This window comes from Lactuca virosa, chromosome 9 (genome assembly GCF_052849685.1).
Source record: "Lactuca virosa cultivar CGN04683 chromosome 9, Lactuca_virosa_CGN04683_v6, whole genome shotgun sequence".
NCBI lineage: Eukaryota > Viridiplantae > Streptophyta > Magnoliopsida > Asterales > Asteraceae > Lactuca > Lactuca virosa.
The window spans coordinates 23,997,697-24,012,264 of record NC_136434.1 but is presented as its reverse complement, the minus strand read 5'-3'; the positions used below and the strand labels follow the sequence as shown (position 1 = coordinate 24,012,264).

General features: G+C 33.6%; 1 protein-coding gene across 1 annotated transcript; it reads left to right on the top strand.

Moving 5' to 3' along the window:
• The first annotated feature begins 4,699 nt into the window (after window positions 1-4,699).
• LOC145139037 (uncharacterized) lies at window positions 4,700-5,227 on the top strand. The gene has a single exon (XM_079072996.1). It carries the CDS (start codon window positions 4,700-4,702, stop codon window positions 5,225-5,227), a length of 528 nt encoding a protein of 175 aa, XP_078929122.1.
• The last annotated feature ends 9,341 nt before the right edge of the window (window positions 5,228-14,568 follow it).

The window sequence follows — 14,568 nt, the reverse complement described above, 5'->3', positions numbered from 1 at the left end:
ATGATGGTTCAAATTTGACTAATTCACTTGACCGGATAAGATTTGTTTATTTTGCATAAAGTTATTGTATATGATGCTTTAAGAGTTGTACCTCTTATTTATATATATATATATATATATATATATATATATATATATATATATATATATATATATATATATATATATCAAAGTAATGAAAATCTAACCAATTGTCTAACAATTATATAAATTATAAATATGTTTGTGAAATTCTTAAATCAAAACAAAGAAGTACGACTTATATTAAAATCAACTATCTAGGTTTGTACATCGCAATTTAGACGGTAGCTATGTCATATTTCTTTCAAAAGGGCAAAATATCCGGAAATAAATCTAAAGGGTCAAACTACGTATTCATTGATCCTAAATAACTTTACTATTACAAATAATTAATATTTTAAGATCTTAAGACATAGTCTAATATATGTAAAAGTTAAATATGCAATATTAAAAGATCATTATCAAATCGCATAAAAATCGTCTGCACGGTATCGTATCAAACCGCACACACCACATAATGCGGTTTAAAACCTTAACGGTGCAGTTTACGGTTTTCGAAAATCTCAAGCTACACATACGGTGCGATTTGCGGTCTTGACTCTAAACCACATCAAATCGTACCACACACACTCCTACTGAACAACTCGAAAAGTCAACGGTTTTTTGGTATGAGACATAAAGTAGTTGCTTAAGGTAACTTTGATTAAGTTATGTTTTCTATGTAAGAGCTAGTTTATTTTTTAAGTTTTTTTAGGTTATTATATTTAACAAACTAAAAAGTAGTTTAATTAACTTTAAATAAAAATATTCAAACTAATGTTTCAACGAACTTATTGATATATTTTTTAAATCTTTTATAAATATACTTTTGTTTGTTATAAAAACTAAATTTTCTACTTGTTTTTTTTATGTTATTTTATACATTTCAAGCAATCTCTCAACTAGTTTATCAAACATAGTTTTTTACCCGCTAACAACGTATTCCGGTTTATTAAATTAGTTTTTTAGCTAACAACTATCAATGAATTTTTCAGATAGCTCGTGGACACATAACCCAATATATTTAAATAAAGTCAAAATACTATTTTATATTTGTAAGATCTTTTATTTAAAAAAAAAATCAGGTTCCTTTTAGAGAGGTGGGTGTGGGCAACGCCACACGAGTTACAAGGCTAAAAAACAAAAAAACGTCGTTACCAAATATGATGGTGGTAACGGGAAGTAACGCGAAAGCTTTTAACATGTAATAACGGGGGGTGGGGCGGTGTTCATTGGCGTTATCACGTGTTATGAGGCACAATAACGGGAATGGGCGTTGCCCACTCCGAGTAGTCTTAGATTTATAAATACGCAATCATATTTTATATTTTAAATTAAAATATTTTTGTAGAAAGAAATAAGATAATCTTTTTGGTGCATGGTTCATATTTGAAAACGATTATTCTATAACAGAAAACTTAAAAATTAGTTTTTTTTTTTTAATAACAAGATTACAATTTACAAGAACGGCATTTTGAGAGAATAAGTGATTTTTACAATAATTATTTATTTATTCATTCTTCTATCCGGAATAGTAAGGATAACATAGAATATCGATTGAGCATCAAACCGAAAATATCTTGTCAATGAAAAGGCAAAACTCGTGTTAAAGTATGATTTGATCAGATAAAATTTAGTCGGTGGTTCCTTTTTATTTTTTTTACTCCTTTCATTCGTTAATACGTTGTATAAATATAACGGTACATTACATCAGTTGTCCATAATGCATCTGTTAAAACGTAAGTTTAGTCCAAATTTTTAAAAATTAATTCGGATCATCCTTCATATCGTTAAAATATGCACGTTACGTCTCTCGCAAACAAAAATGACTATTTATCATTTTTTTTTCTTTTTCTTTTATTTTCCAGGTTTATAATTTATCTTATCATTTTTTATTAATTATAATTTCTAGAAAATCAAATGGTCTTTATATCACCCTAGGAATCCATCGGCAGGCACCACCCAATACCTCTACGAACCACATGTAATTAGCTTCTCCGACAATCCCATCTCCACAGTCACGGAGTTCAAAAAGACTCAACGATTTAAGCTTTTCTGTCTAAAAAACAAACCCTAGAACACCGATGATGGAGAGAGAGAGAGAGAGAGAGAGAGAGAGAGAGAGAGAGCAAGGTTGTGGTCCATCGATGATGGTGGGTGGTGGTCCGACAACTCTCTTTTCCGACGAGATAGAGTAGTCTCCAGCAAAGATCGGTTGTGGATGGTGGTTTGTTGGCGGATTAGGGGAAAGAGGGTTTAAAGGGAAGGGGTTAGCATAAGGTGGGTGGGGTGGGTTTTTTATTTTATTTTGCATTTTTATAAATAGCTATAAGAAAAAAAAATCAAAAAGTAATAAAAATGGCAGAATAGTCTTTCCATGTCTTACAAATGATAAAATGTGCAAATTTAAACTAATGAGGAATGACATGTGCAACTTTCAAAACCATCAACCCCAGTGACTATCATCGATACCCAATTCCATTCGTCATCAAACTACCGAATCAATCAAAAACAAATCCGCCTTCATCTGCTTCGACTTCATAATCAAATAATCAACATTCACTGAACGAAAGCCAAATAATCAATTTTGACTTTCCAGGTTGACTTTCAATTTCGAGAAATCAACGTGAGTTCTTCACTTTTCTTTCGAATCGACTTCAGAAGAAACTCAAAACACCAATTCGATTAATAGAAATGGTGGTTATTATTGTCTGAGGTGATGGTTTTTCGATGAACAAGACAAGGGAGATAAGGGGTAACAGGTAAGTCTCGAAAGGAAAGAGGTTGGGGTGGGATCTTAATTTTTTTTTAATAACATAAACAAGAAATATGCAATAAAATTCAAAAAAAAAAAAGAAATAAAGAACGGCAAAATAGTCTTTTTAGATCGGAAGGAGACTAAGTACGCAACAAAAACATAGAATACAGACTGCTCGAGTTAAAAAAAAGTTAGTAATCAAACGTAAAAAATTATCTCAAACTATAGGGACTGCTTTTGTAATTTACTCAATAATTTACATTGTTCTAAAATGCTATTAAAAGAGCATCCAAATATATAAACATATATACTTTAGGGACCTATCTGTAACTAATAAAATTCAACAATGATTGTTGAAAATATAAAGTAAACGATTAATATAATAAAGAGTTAAAACCAAAGCATATTAATGACATTGAGTAGACGCTTGAATGGAAATATATACTCCCTCCGTCCCAATATTATTGTCCATAGACAAAAAACACACATATTAAAAAAAACATTAATTACCACTAACTTTATTTAATAAAATGACAGTTTTGTCCTTACTTTGCATTTAATGTTCAATTAAATGTTTAGTTGGTTAAGTAATAATGAGGAGGTATTTTGGTAAAAATGTTATTTATTTTTAGAAGTGAACTATTATTTTGGGACAAACCAAAAAGGAAAGATGGACTATAATTTTGGGACGGAGGGAGTACATTTTAGAGTAAATTATACGAATGATCCCTATGGTTTGCGGTAATTTGCATGTTTGGTTTATAACTTATTTTTTTTAACTTGAAAGGCCTCTACAGTTTGTTTTTGTTGCGCACTTGGTCCCTGTCTTACCTAAAAAGATTATTTTGCCATTGATTTTTAATTTATTTAAATAAGGCGGGGTAGGTAAGGTGAGATAAGGTGAGGTGGAAGTGGGGTTGAGGGTGTGTTTATTTAAATAAATTAAAAAATCAAAGACAAAATAGGTTTTTTAGATAAGACAGGCACCAAGCACGCTACAAAAACAAACAGTAGGGATCTTCCAAGTTAAAAAATAACTTAGGGACCAAACGTGCAAATTATCCCAAACCATAGGGACCATTCATGTAATTTACTCTACATTTTAAGGGTTGGCCGGTATTCTTATGGGTGCGATTAAAATCCACCCAATTTATAAATCTGCATTTGCCTTGACCATCATAAATATGAGTAAATGGATGTTCAATCTTATTTGGTTGAATAGAGATACCAAATTCACAAATCGACAAAAGTTATGGTGTCATGTGATATGGTTTTTATATTGGACTTGGGTTTCCTATTATTTGAGAAGAAGGATCACCTTGGCAGTCTTAGATAAGACCATTAGTCTTCCATTGTGACTTATTTGTTAGCGGGTTATACTTATTATGTATTTGTATTCTTGTATTTGATATAGTTGGCTAGGGTACGACCCAATTGGTTATGGCCTCTTTTCTTCTAACCTATTTATACTCATTTGTTTAATGATATTCGACAGAGAGGAATTTATCAAAATAACTTGGTATCAGAGCTGTGAACCCTCCTCCTATATTCTCATCTTCTAAAAGCCCTAGCCGGTGGATTCTTCTTCTCCTCCTGTCACCTTCTCCCCTTTGATTCTTGTTCTTTCTTCTCATCATGTCTGGAACTATCTTCAATGACAAACCATCGTCTACTATCAACATCAAACATGCAGTACCCCTCGTGCTTGATCTTGACCATATGAACTATGACGTTTGGCGCCAGTTATTTGAGTTACACTGTGTTGGCTAGGGAGTTGACCATCATCTGCAACCTCCTACTCAACCTCAGACATATCTCACCGAAAAAGAAAAAGAAAAATCCACAACAGAGTCGGCTGCTGCGAAAGTCAATTGGACTCGTATGGATTCTATTGTCCAATCTTGGATATACGGTACTCTTTCCACGTCTCTCCTTCACATGATATTCAAAAAGCAAACTATTGCATATGAAATTTGGACCAATCTTGAAAAGATCTTACGTGACAACAAATCAACCAAAGTTATTCACCTTGATCGTGAACTTCGCAATATTACATTAGGAAACTCTAACATCACTGATTATTGCAACAAAATCAAGTCTCTTGTTGATCGCTTGGAACATATAGACGCAAAAGTACTTGAGACAAACCTGGTGGCGTATATGTTGAATGGTTTATCCTCCAAATTCAGGTATGTCGCAATAAACATACGGCATCGTGACCCTCTTCCTTCTTTTTGGGACGCCATATCGATTCTTTTATGTGAAGAGCAACAAATGTTGCAAGATGACCAACATGAAGTTTCCTTTACTCACTCGGATCATCCATCTTCCCAAAATGCCCTCACTGTTGAAGCTCCAAACACCAACAATAATTTTTGTGGAGGATACCGGGGAGGCCGTGGTGGCTGAAATAATCGAGGAGGACGAGGTGGGGGTCGGTATGGTGGTCGACATAATTTTAATAGCAGAAACAATGGGAATTTCAATGGCGGGCATCATCAATAGCAACAACGTGCAAACGACGCTTCTCCCTACTCTGCGCCTTGGGCTTATGGATGGTTTCAAGTCCATCAGCCTAATCAACAGGTCGGACTTCTCCCAAGCCCACCAGTCGGACTTCTCTCAAGCCCACCATCTGCTGCCCTACATTTTAAACCTTATCTTACTGAGGCCAGATAGCAATCAGCCCAATCTGTTGCTGCCCATCAACATCAATTTTTTGCTTCTCGACAGCCCATTAGTCCTTTCACGAATCAACAAGCTTTTCACGCTTATATTCCGACCCAACAACAAAATAATGAACCCACTACTCTCCCGTAAATGTTTAATACTATGACATTGAATGACCCGGGGAAATCAAAATGGTATATGGATACCGGCGCATCCTCACATCTCCACTCAAACCCATGTATACTCAAAATTGTTTTGATAATAATAGTTATTCATCTGTTTTAGTTGGGGACAGAGCTTCTACACCTGTAACTAAAATGGGACACACTACTCTACCGCTTCCTAATCCATATTGCACTCTCATCTTTAAAAATGTCCTAATTACTCCTTCCATCATTAAAAATCTTATTTCCGTTCGTCGATTTGTTCGTGAAAATACTCGCACTATTGAATTTGACCCTTTTGGATTTTCTGTGAAGGATTTCCACACCAAACAAATTCTCATGCGATGTGACAGCGCCAGAGATCTCTATCCAGTCACCACTCCAACTCCTCAAGCTCTTGTTTCCATTGCTCCGTCTATTTTTCATCAACGTCTTGGTCATCCCGGAGAACATGTGTTCACACATTTAGTCAATAAAAGTTTTATTTCTAGCTCTTCTAATAAAGACACTACTTTATATGTCATGCTTGTCAAAAGGGTAAACATGTTAAGTTACCCTTTAGTTTGTCTAATTCTATTACAAAGTTTCCTTTTGAACTTGTGCATTCTGATGTTTGGACTTCACCTATTGAAAGCATCAGTGGTATTAAGTATTATGTCATTTTTCTTGATGATTTTACTCATTATGTTTGAGTGTATCCTTTACGTGCCAAATCTGATGTCTTCACAAAATTTGTGCTTTTTCGTGCTCTTGTTAAAAATCAATTTCAAACAGACATCAAAACCTTCCAATGTGACAACAGGGGTGAATATAATAACCAAAAATTTCATCAACTCTTTGATCAAAATGGTATTCTCATGAGGTTTACCTGTCCTTATAACTCTCAACAAAACGGTAAAGCCGAACGTATGCTTCGCACTCTTAATAACATCGTTCGCACTCTTCTTTTTTCAAGCAAGAATTATACCCACTTATTGGGTAGAAGCTCTTCACATGGCTACTCACCTCTTGAACATTCTCCCATCTACTACCATAGATAATGACACACCCTTTCACAAACTTTATAAGAGACATCCTACCTATGATCATTTGCGTGTTTTTGGATGCCTTTGCTTTCCCAACCTACTTACTCCTCACAAACTATCCCCCCGTTCTACACCATGCCATTTTTCTAGGATACCCCACCAATCATAAAGGGTACTGATGTCTCAATCTTGACACAAATCAAGTCATTATCACTTACCATGTGGTCTTTGATGAAACTGTTTTTCCTTTTGGATCAATGATACCAAATATTGCCCATCCTATTCTTTTCTTGAAAATATGGAAACGGCCAACCCTTTTTCTATTCCATCTCCTCCTGAAGATGGATCTCCTCTCGAGGCCATCTTTCCCTCGCAAATTTCGTCCGCTACCTCATCCCCGACTCCCTCTACTCCTAATCAATGCAATACATCCTCGTTGACCCCCACCACATCATCTTCTGTCAGTCCAAACAGCCTCAACAACTGTCATCTGATTGTCTCTTCCGACTCTTCCACTATTCCGACTAGTGTCACTCACAGTCAGTCGCAACACCCTATGCTTACTCGTTCGAAACTTGGTATTTTCAAACCAAATCGAAAACTTAACCTTCTTATTGATTCCTTTTCTCCTGTCCCTAAAACTTATTTACGGGCATTTAAAGATCCTAATTGGCTTAACGCAATGACAGAAGAATATACTGCTCTTATCAAAAACAAAAACTTGGGTACTTGTGCCGTGACCACCTCATGCTAATATAATTTATTTGTATTTGGCTATTTAAGAAAAAGCTTAATGCAAATGGCACTCTTTCTAGATACAAAGCCCGCCTGGTTGCTAATGGGCACAGTTAGAGACCCGATATAGACTGTGATGAGACGTTTAGTCCTGTTGCTCTGCAGTATCTCACGTTTACCAGACCCGACATCACTTATGTTGTTCAACAGATTTGTTTATACATGCATGATCCTCACGAGCCTCATTTTACCGCTCTTAAGCGGATTTTGCGCTATCTCAGGGGTACTATCGATCATGGTCTTCAAATGTTCTCATCCTCAAATCATGATCTCATTGCCTACTCTGATGCTGACGGGGCAGGGTGCCTAGTCACCAGGCGCTCCACGTCTTGCTATTGTGTTTTCTTGGGTCACAATCTTCTGTCTTGGTCTTCTAAACGACAGAACACGACGTCACGTTGCCGAAGCTGAATATCGTGGTGTTGCTAATGCAGTTGCCGAGACATGTTGGATACGTAACCTTTTGCTTGAGCTTCACTATTCTCCTCACAAGGCCATCATTGTTTATTCTGATAATGTCAGCGCCGTATATGTGGCTGCTAATCCGGTTCAACATTAACGGACAAAGCACATTGAAATTGATCTTCATTTTGTTCGAGACAAGGTCGCTATAGGTCATGTTCGTGTGCTTCATATACCCTCTTCCTCTCAATATGCCGACATATTCACGAAGAGTCTACCTTCATTGTTATTTCTTGATTTTCGGTCCAGCTTGAACGTCTGGGACTCCCCTCCCGTTCTCACTGCGGGGGGCTTTTAGCGGGTTATATTTATTATGTATTTGTATTCTTGTATTTGATATAGTTGGCTAGGGTACGACCCAATTGGTTATGACCTTTTCTCTTGTAACCTATTTATACTCATTTGTTTAATGATATTCGACAGAGAGGAATTTATCAAAATAACTTTATTGAACTCTATTCAAAAAATATATAACCATTTTGTGAAAATATTAAGAAAGACAATTATATCGTAAATTCGTAATATCTTATTTACATTTTTGGTCATATAAGAATTATCTCATAACTTTATCTTCGATGGGTTCTAATTCTGGAATAAAGTCCAAGCTTTTGGTCTGATGCTCTGTGTTTGTATTTTTATTTTTTCTGTTTTACCCAAAATCACCATAATATTAAATATCCAACTTTCAAGAAGAAACAAACATACCGTACCAACAATATTCTTTTTGTTGTTATGCATTATTCTTTCATCATGTACAAAGTTGTAGCCAATTAGTCAAAGTACTAATATATATATATATATATATATATATATATATATATATATATATATATATATATATGGTTCAAATGTTTCTCACGTCTATTGTGTGCTAAAATACACCAATAAGAATTTAGTAAAAATTATATGTATATTAAATGATATTCATACTTATAATTCTTTTTTATGAAAACTAATTAAATTCATTATTAATGTCAACAATAAAATTCTTTCAGAATGAATTCGTATCTAGAAGAATGAGAGTGTATTCTAACAGAATGAGAGTGTATTCTAGTATATTACACTCTCGTTCTTCATACTCCTTACAACTTTATTGTATTTTAAATGAGTGAGTCCTGAAAGAAAAAAAACGAACTCATACATAAAAACTAGATTCACCTTTCAGGAGATGTTATTGTGGTTTAGAAGCTCGATTTTTATAACAAGTACATGAAGACCCCTACAAGGTCGATTTATTTGTACAATAAATAAATGAAGACTCGTATAAATGAAGATCCCTACAAACTTGCTTCTAAACCAATTGACCGGTTATCATCAATCTAGCAGGTTACCAAATAAATGACATTACAATATTGTGATGTGGAAACCATGTAAGATCTTATGTGGTAGGATTGAGTTTCAAATATAAGGTTTGCATCGAACCCAATTTTACATATCTTTTTCGGTCGATCTAGTAGTTTAAAGTCACTTAAAAGTCAACAAAAAGGGCGTACTCACCCTTTTAAGTGACACTTTTTATTATAATGTTTAATGTTTAATTCTCGTCAGAGTATTTATTCATATATGTCATTTGAAGGTTAATCTAATGGTTCAAACTCACTTAAAAGTCAGTGAAAATGGCGTACTCACCATTTTAGGAGATGCTATTGTGGTTTGGAAGCTCGATTTGTACAACAAATAAATGAAGACCCTTACAAGGTCGATCCAGGAGATGCTTAGTGAGTTTGAACCACTAAATCGATCTTGTACGAGTCTTCATTTACTTGTTGTACAAATCGAGCTTTTAAACCACAATTACATCTCCAGAAAGGGTGATTATGCCATTTTTACTGACTTGTAATTGAATTTGAACCATTGGACCCACCTTCATTTATTTGTTGTACAAGTCGAACTTCTAAATTGAGCTTCTAAACCACAATAACATCTCGTGAATTGGTCAATTGGTTGACATTGCAACAAATATGTAAATGTAATGACATAATTGAGAGAAAAAAAAACTCGTTGTCAAAATAAAAAATTTGTGGTAACATAGTGACTTTCTTGCAATTTGAAATTCGGTGTCAAAATCAAAATTTTATTAAACTTAATGACTTTATTACAATCGGGGAAAAATAGTTACCAGGGAAACATGGTCATTTGATTGATATTAAAAAAATTATAAATATAATGACATAACCAAAGAAAAAAACTCAGAGTCAAAATCGAAATTTTATGATAATATAGTGAATTTTTTGCAATTTGCCCTATTAACTAATAATTAAGTTTTATAATTCAACGATATCAACTTAAGTATCAAGATATGTAAACTTGATACAAAAAAAAAATTGTTTACATTACTTGTTAAATCTCATTAAAGCTTGTTCACATCTTTATGACTTGATAAAGGGAATCCAAGAAGCTTGAATCCAAAAATATTGGATATTGTTTGTTTTTAGTACATAAGAACTTGTTTAAAAACCAATAAAGTCAATTTGTTTAGAAAAGTTGTCAATGCTCATATGATAAATGTCATATATACAGAAAAGTTGTCAAGCTCATATGATAAATGTCATAAATACAACGTAAGTACTTCTTGTCCATCTTATCTTATCTCTTGATTTTAGAAGGCTTGCGATGCTTAAGTATTAAGCAATATAGAAAAAAGTGATTAAAGATAAGAACAAGATGCCCCATGATGCAAGGCCAATCAATATTATTCTAAAGGCAAAAGTCTTGATGCTTGAGAATCACTCCATGTTGTTTTACTATCGGTTGGATTTTCAGTAGTTATAATCGAGTTAACTTTCATTCAAATAACGTATTTATGTATTTTTTTTTTGAATGGCAGCAATAAAATTAAAAATTAAAAGGAGCTAGAAAAATTTATAAATTACAAATAATGACAGGGTTTTACATCCAAACTTCCCAATTCATTTACAACTCTTCTTCCTATTACAAACCCAAAAATACGATCTACCAACTATATCATCAACAGTATCTATGTATTATAAAGAAAATATATATTAAAGCTGTGTTTGGCGTACCATGACTAGCTGATAAACTAACTTATTTTTCGAGTTTTTTATGTTGTCGTGTTTAACAAACCAAAAAGTAGCTTATAAGCTAACTTTTTAAAAAGCTACTTAGACTAGCTTTTTAGCAGTTTTTTTAAAAATTTCCATATATACCCTTTAATTTTTTTTTATAGAAACACATTCTCTTAAATGCCCTTTTATGTAATTTTATATATTTCAGCTAATTTTACCAAACGTCATTTTTTATCCGCTAGCTTTTCAGCTAGTATGTCAAACATAGTCTAAATGATAAAAGTTTACCGTATTTATGTCTTATAAAGAAAATATATACTAAATGATGAAAGTTTACAACCCGTATACTATGTCCATTAATAAAATCTATGTATTTGTTTCTTTGATTTGGAAAAACCCTATATCGGATGGGAAACCCGAAACCCGCACCCGTTTTGACCGGTGAATCCTCAATTTGACCGGGGATGGGGTGAAAAAAAAGTGAGGATAAAGATGGGTATGGGGATACCCCTAGTCCCCGATCCTGGACTCGGCCCCAATATATATATATATATATATATATATATATATATATATATATATATATATATATATATATATATATATATATATATATATATATATAGGTTCATGTGTTTCCCACATCTATTCTGTGCTAGAATGGACCAATAAGAATTTAGTAAAATTAAATTATTATTTAATCAAATAAAGATAGATATTAAATGATATCCATAATTATATGGATATTATATGATATCCATAATTATAATTCTTTTTTATGAAAACTAATTAAATTCGTCATTAATGTCAGCAATAATATTCTTTCAGAATGAATTCGCATCTAGTTTTTTATGTATGGGTTTGTGTTTTGTTTCAGGACCCACTCACTCAAAATACAATAAAGTTTCATGGAACATGGAGAACGAGGGTGTATTATAGCAGAATGAGAGTTTATTCTTGCAGAATAAGAGTATATTCTAGCGGAATGAGAGTGTATTCTAGTAGAACACACTCTCGTTCTATATTTTCCAGGCAACTTTGTTGTATTTTAACCGACTGGGTCCTGAAACAAAACACGAATTATAGATGAAAACCTAGACGAGAATTCAATCTGAAAGAAATATTATTGTTGACATTAATGATGAATTTAATTAGTTTCTATAAAAAAAATATTATAATTATGGATATCATTTAATATAAATACAATTATAGAAATTGTTTAATATCTATCTTTATTTGATTAAAAATAAAAGTTAAGTTTTACTAAATTCTTATTGGTCCATTCTAACACACAATGGATGTAAGTAACACATGAACCTAGCATATATATATATATATATATATATATATATATATATATATATATATAGGAAACATATATTTATATATTTATTCTATAATTTATCATACCTAAAAGTTTATCCAAGTAACCGAACTCATTAGTAATTACTTTGTTGAACTTGTACATTTTTTTAATCTAATTTAACTTCGTGTATAATTTTTTTCTCATGGGTTTATCTATTTTACCTCAAATATCACTTTGATAATTTTTTTCTGCTTGATTTTTCATGTATGTATTTAAATTTGGTAGAAAATTTGTTTATGGTTTTTATACAATCTATGAATATTTTTTTGTTTTTTTAATCTTTAAAGTTATATTGGTAAAATTGAAATTTAGAGTTTTCCTTTATGTAAAAGTTCTCATATTAAAAGAGAAAAAGAAATCTCTGATTTCTCATTGGGATCGTCGGTCCCCATTGGGGGTAGAGATGTGGATTCATTTATTTTCTCCGGTGGGTATGGAGATGAGGATGTGGATTGAAATGAGAATTTGGAAATGGGGATAGGGATTAGATCCACGTATTCCTTGCCCTGTTGTCATCTATATTTTTGGCTTCCTAAAAGAAAAGGCTAATTAATGTGTAACATGCCAAAATCACGATAAAATTTTTCATTTTCAAATCAGAAGAAACCATTGTTTTCAAAGAAAACCCATAAAAAATCAAGTGTAAAGTAAAATTATCCCAAGATCAATGTATCTTAAATCTCCAAGAACATGCCATAGAAGGATGTGAACGATCACGCCTTCACCTTGCCACGATCATTAGAAGTACTAGGAACCTGAAACTAAAAACCGTAAGCCAAAGCTTAGTGAGTTCCCCCAAAGTACCACCACACAAACATATAACAACATGCGTACTTGGTCTACAGCTAACATACTGGATTACCCCTGATTCCACAGCATGAGTCTGGCTTGCCTTCCGACCCACAAATCATGCTAGCTTACTCCTGAGCCCACACCATAAGTCTGGCTTGCCTCTCAGGACCACAACTTATGTCTGGCTTGCTCCCTAGTTTGTTGGCTTCCGTACATAGCAGTATCGCCTCAACCCAACCAAACTATGTTGACGAATACATATCAGATAACATATATCCAGTAAACGGATAATCATATAACCAATCAACAGACTAACAGGCAAATTATCACATAACATCATCCTATATACCAAAACTCAGTTCTAACACATCAATACAACATAACAACATCCTCAAAACCAGGATACATAACCCAGTGGGTCGACATTGGTGCCTTTGACTCATGAGTATAGTGAGGAAAACTAATCTCTCAACCTGAACAAATAGTTGAATAGGTCACTGCTTCGAATATCATATCTACCATTCACCTATACATCAAATAATGACCAATCTCAAATACAACTCAAAATACCAAAAAAACCCTTAGGTCAAATCCTGGTCAAAGTCAAAAGTCAAAGAAGTTAAACGAATCAACTCAGCTGAGTACGCCCAACATACTCATCTTGTACGCACGACGTACTAGAGCATTGACCAAAAACGGGTTGTTGACCTGGTACGCGCAACGTACTATATAGTGCGCCCAACGTACGCACCTGCCCCATTTTTCTTCTATTAAGGGCTTAATCCCTTAAGCCCGTTCGTCTAAAATCCAGATCTAGTCCTCAAATGATTTCCTTAATCATAAAGTTTCCAACTTTATGATCTTGCATAGCTATTAAGTGCTCAATACTAAAAACCCTAACTTCTTAACCCATTAGGACATCATAGTCTATGCATGGAATGAAAAAAAGGTCCAAGATTACATTTTTATGACTATCAATACTCCAAAACGTCTAAAAGGACAGCTCATATGATTTAGAGTAACCCATACTCATATTACCAAGCCTTTTGGACCAAAATGAACAAAAATCCATGGCTAACAAGATCTAAAGGAAAACTTCATCAAGGTCAGAGTTTTTTACCTCCAAGTGGTGCAAAATGATAATGTGCTTCTAGATATAAAATGCTCCAAGCTTCCAAGATGCTTTCATTTCCTTCTCATTCCTCTAAAAACACCAAAACACACACTAATGGCTCAAGGATGCTCTCAAAATGGATTAGGGTTTACAAGGGTCGAATATGAGGTTGGAGGCTGATGAATGAAGGGAGCCTTGAGAGTTAAGGATGTATAAATAGTGCACAAACCCTAAATATTAGGGTTTTGGTCCGGGTCACGTATACCCAGCGTATGCAAGCAGCCCGCATTTTCTCATTAAAGTGTCATGGGACCATTTTTGCAAACATTTCTCACA

Bases quoted from the DNA above. Each gene is read 5' to 3' on its own strand.
- LOC145139037 (XM_079072996.1), top strand. From the start codon at position 4,700: ATGGATTCTATTGTCCAATCTTGGATATACGGTACTCTTTCCACGTCT.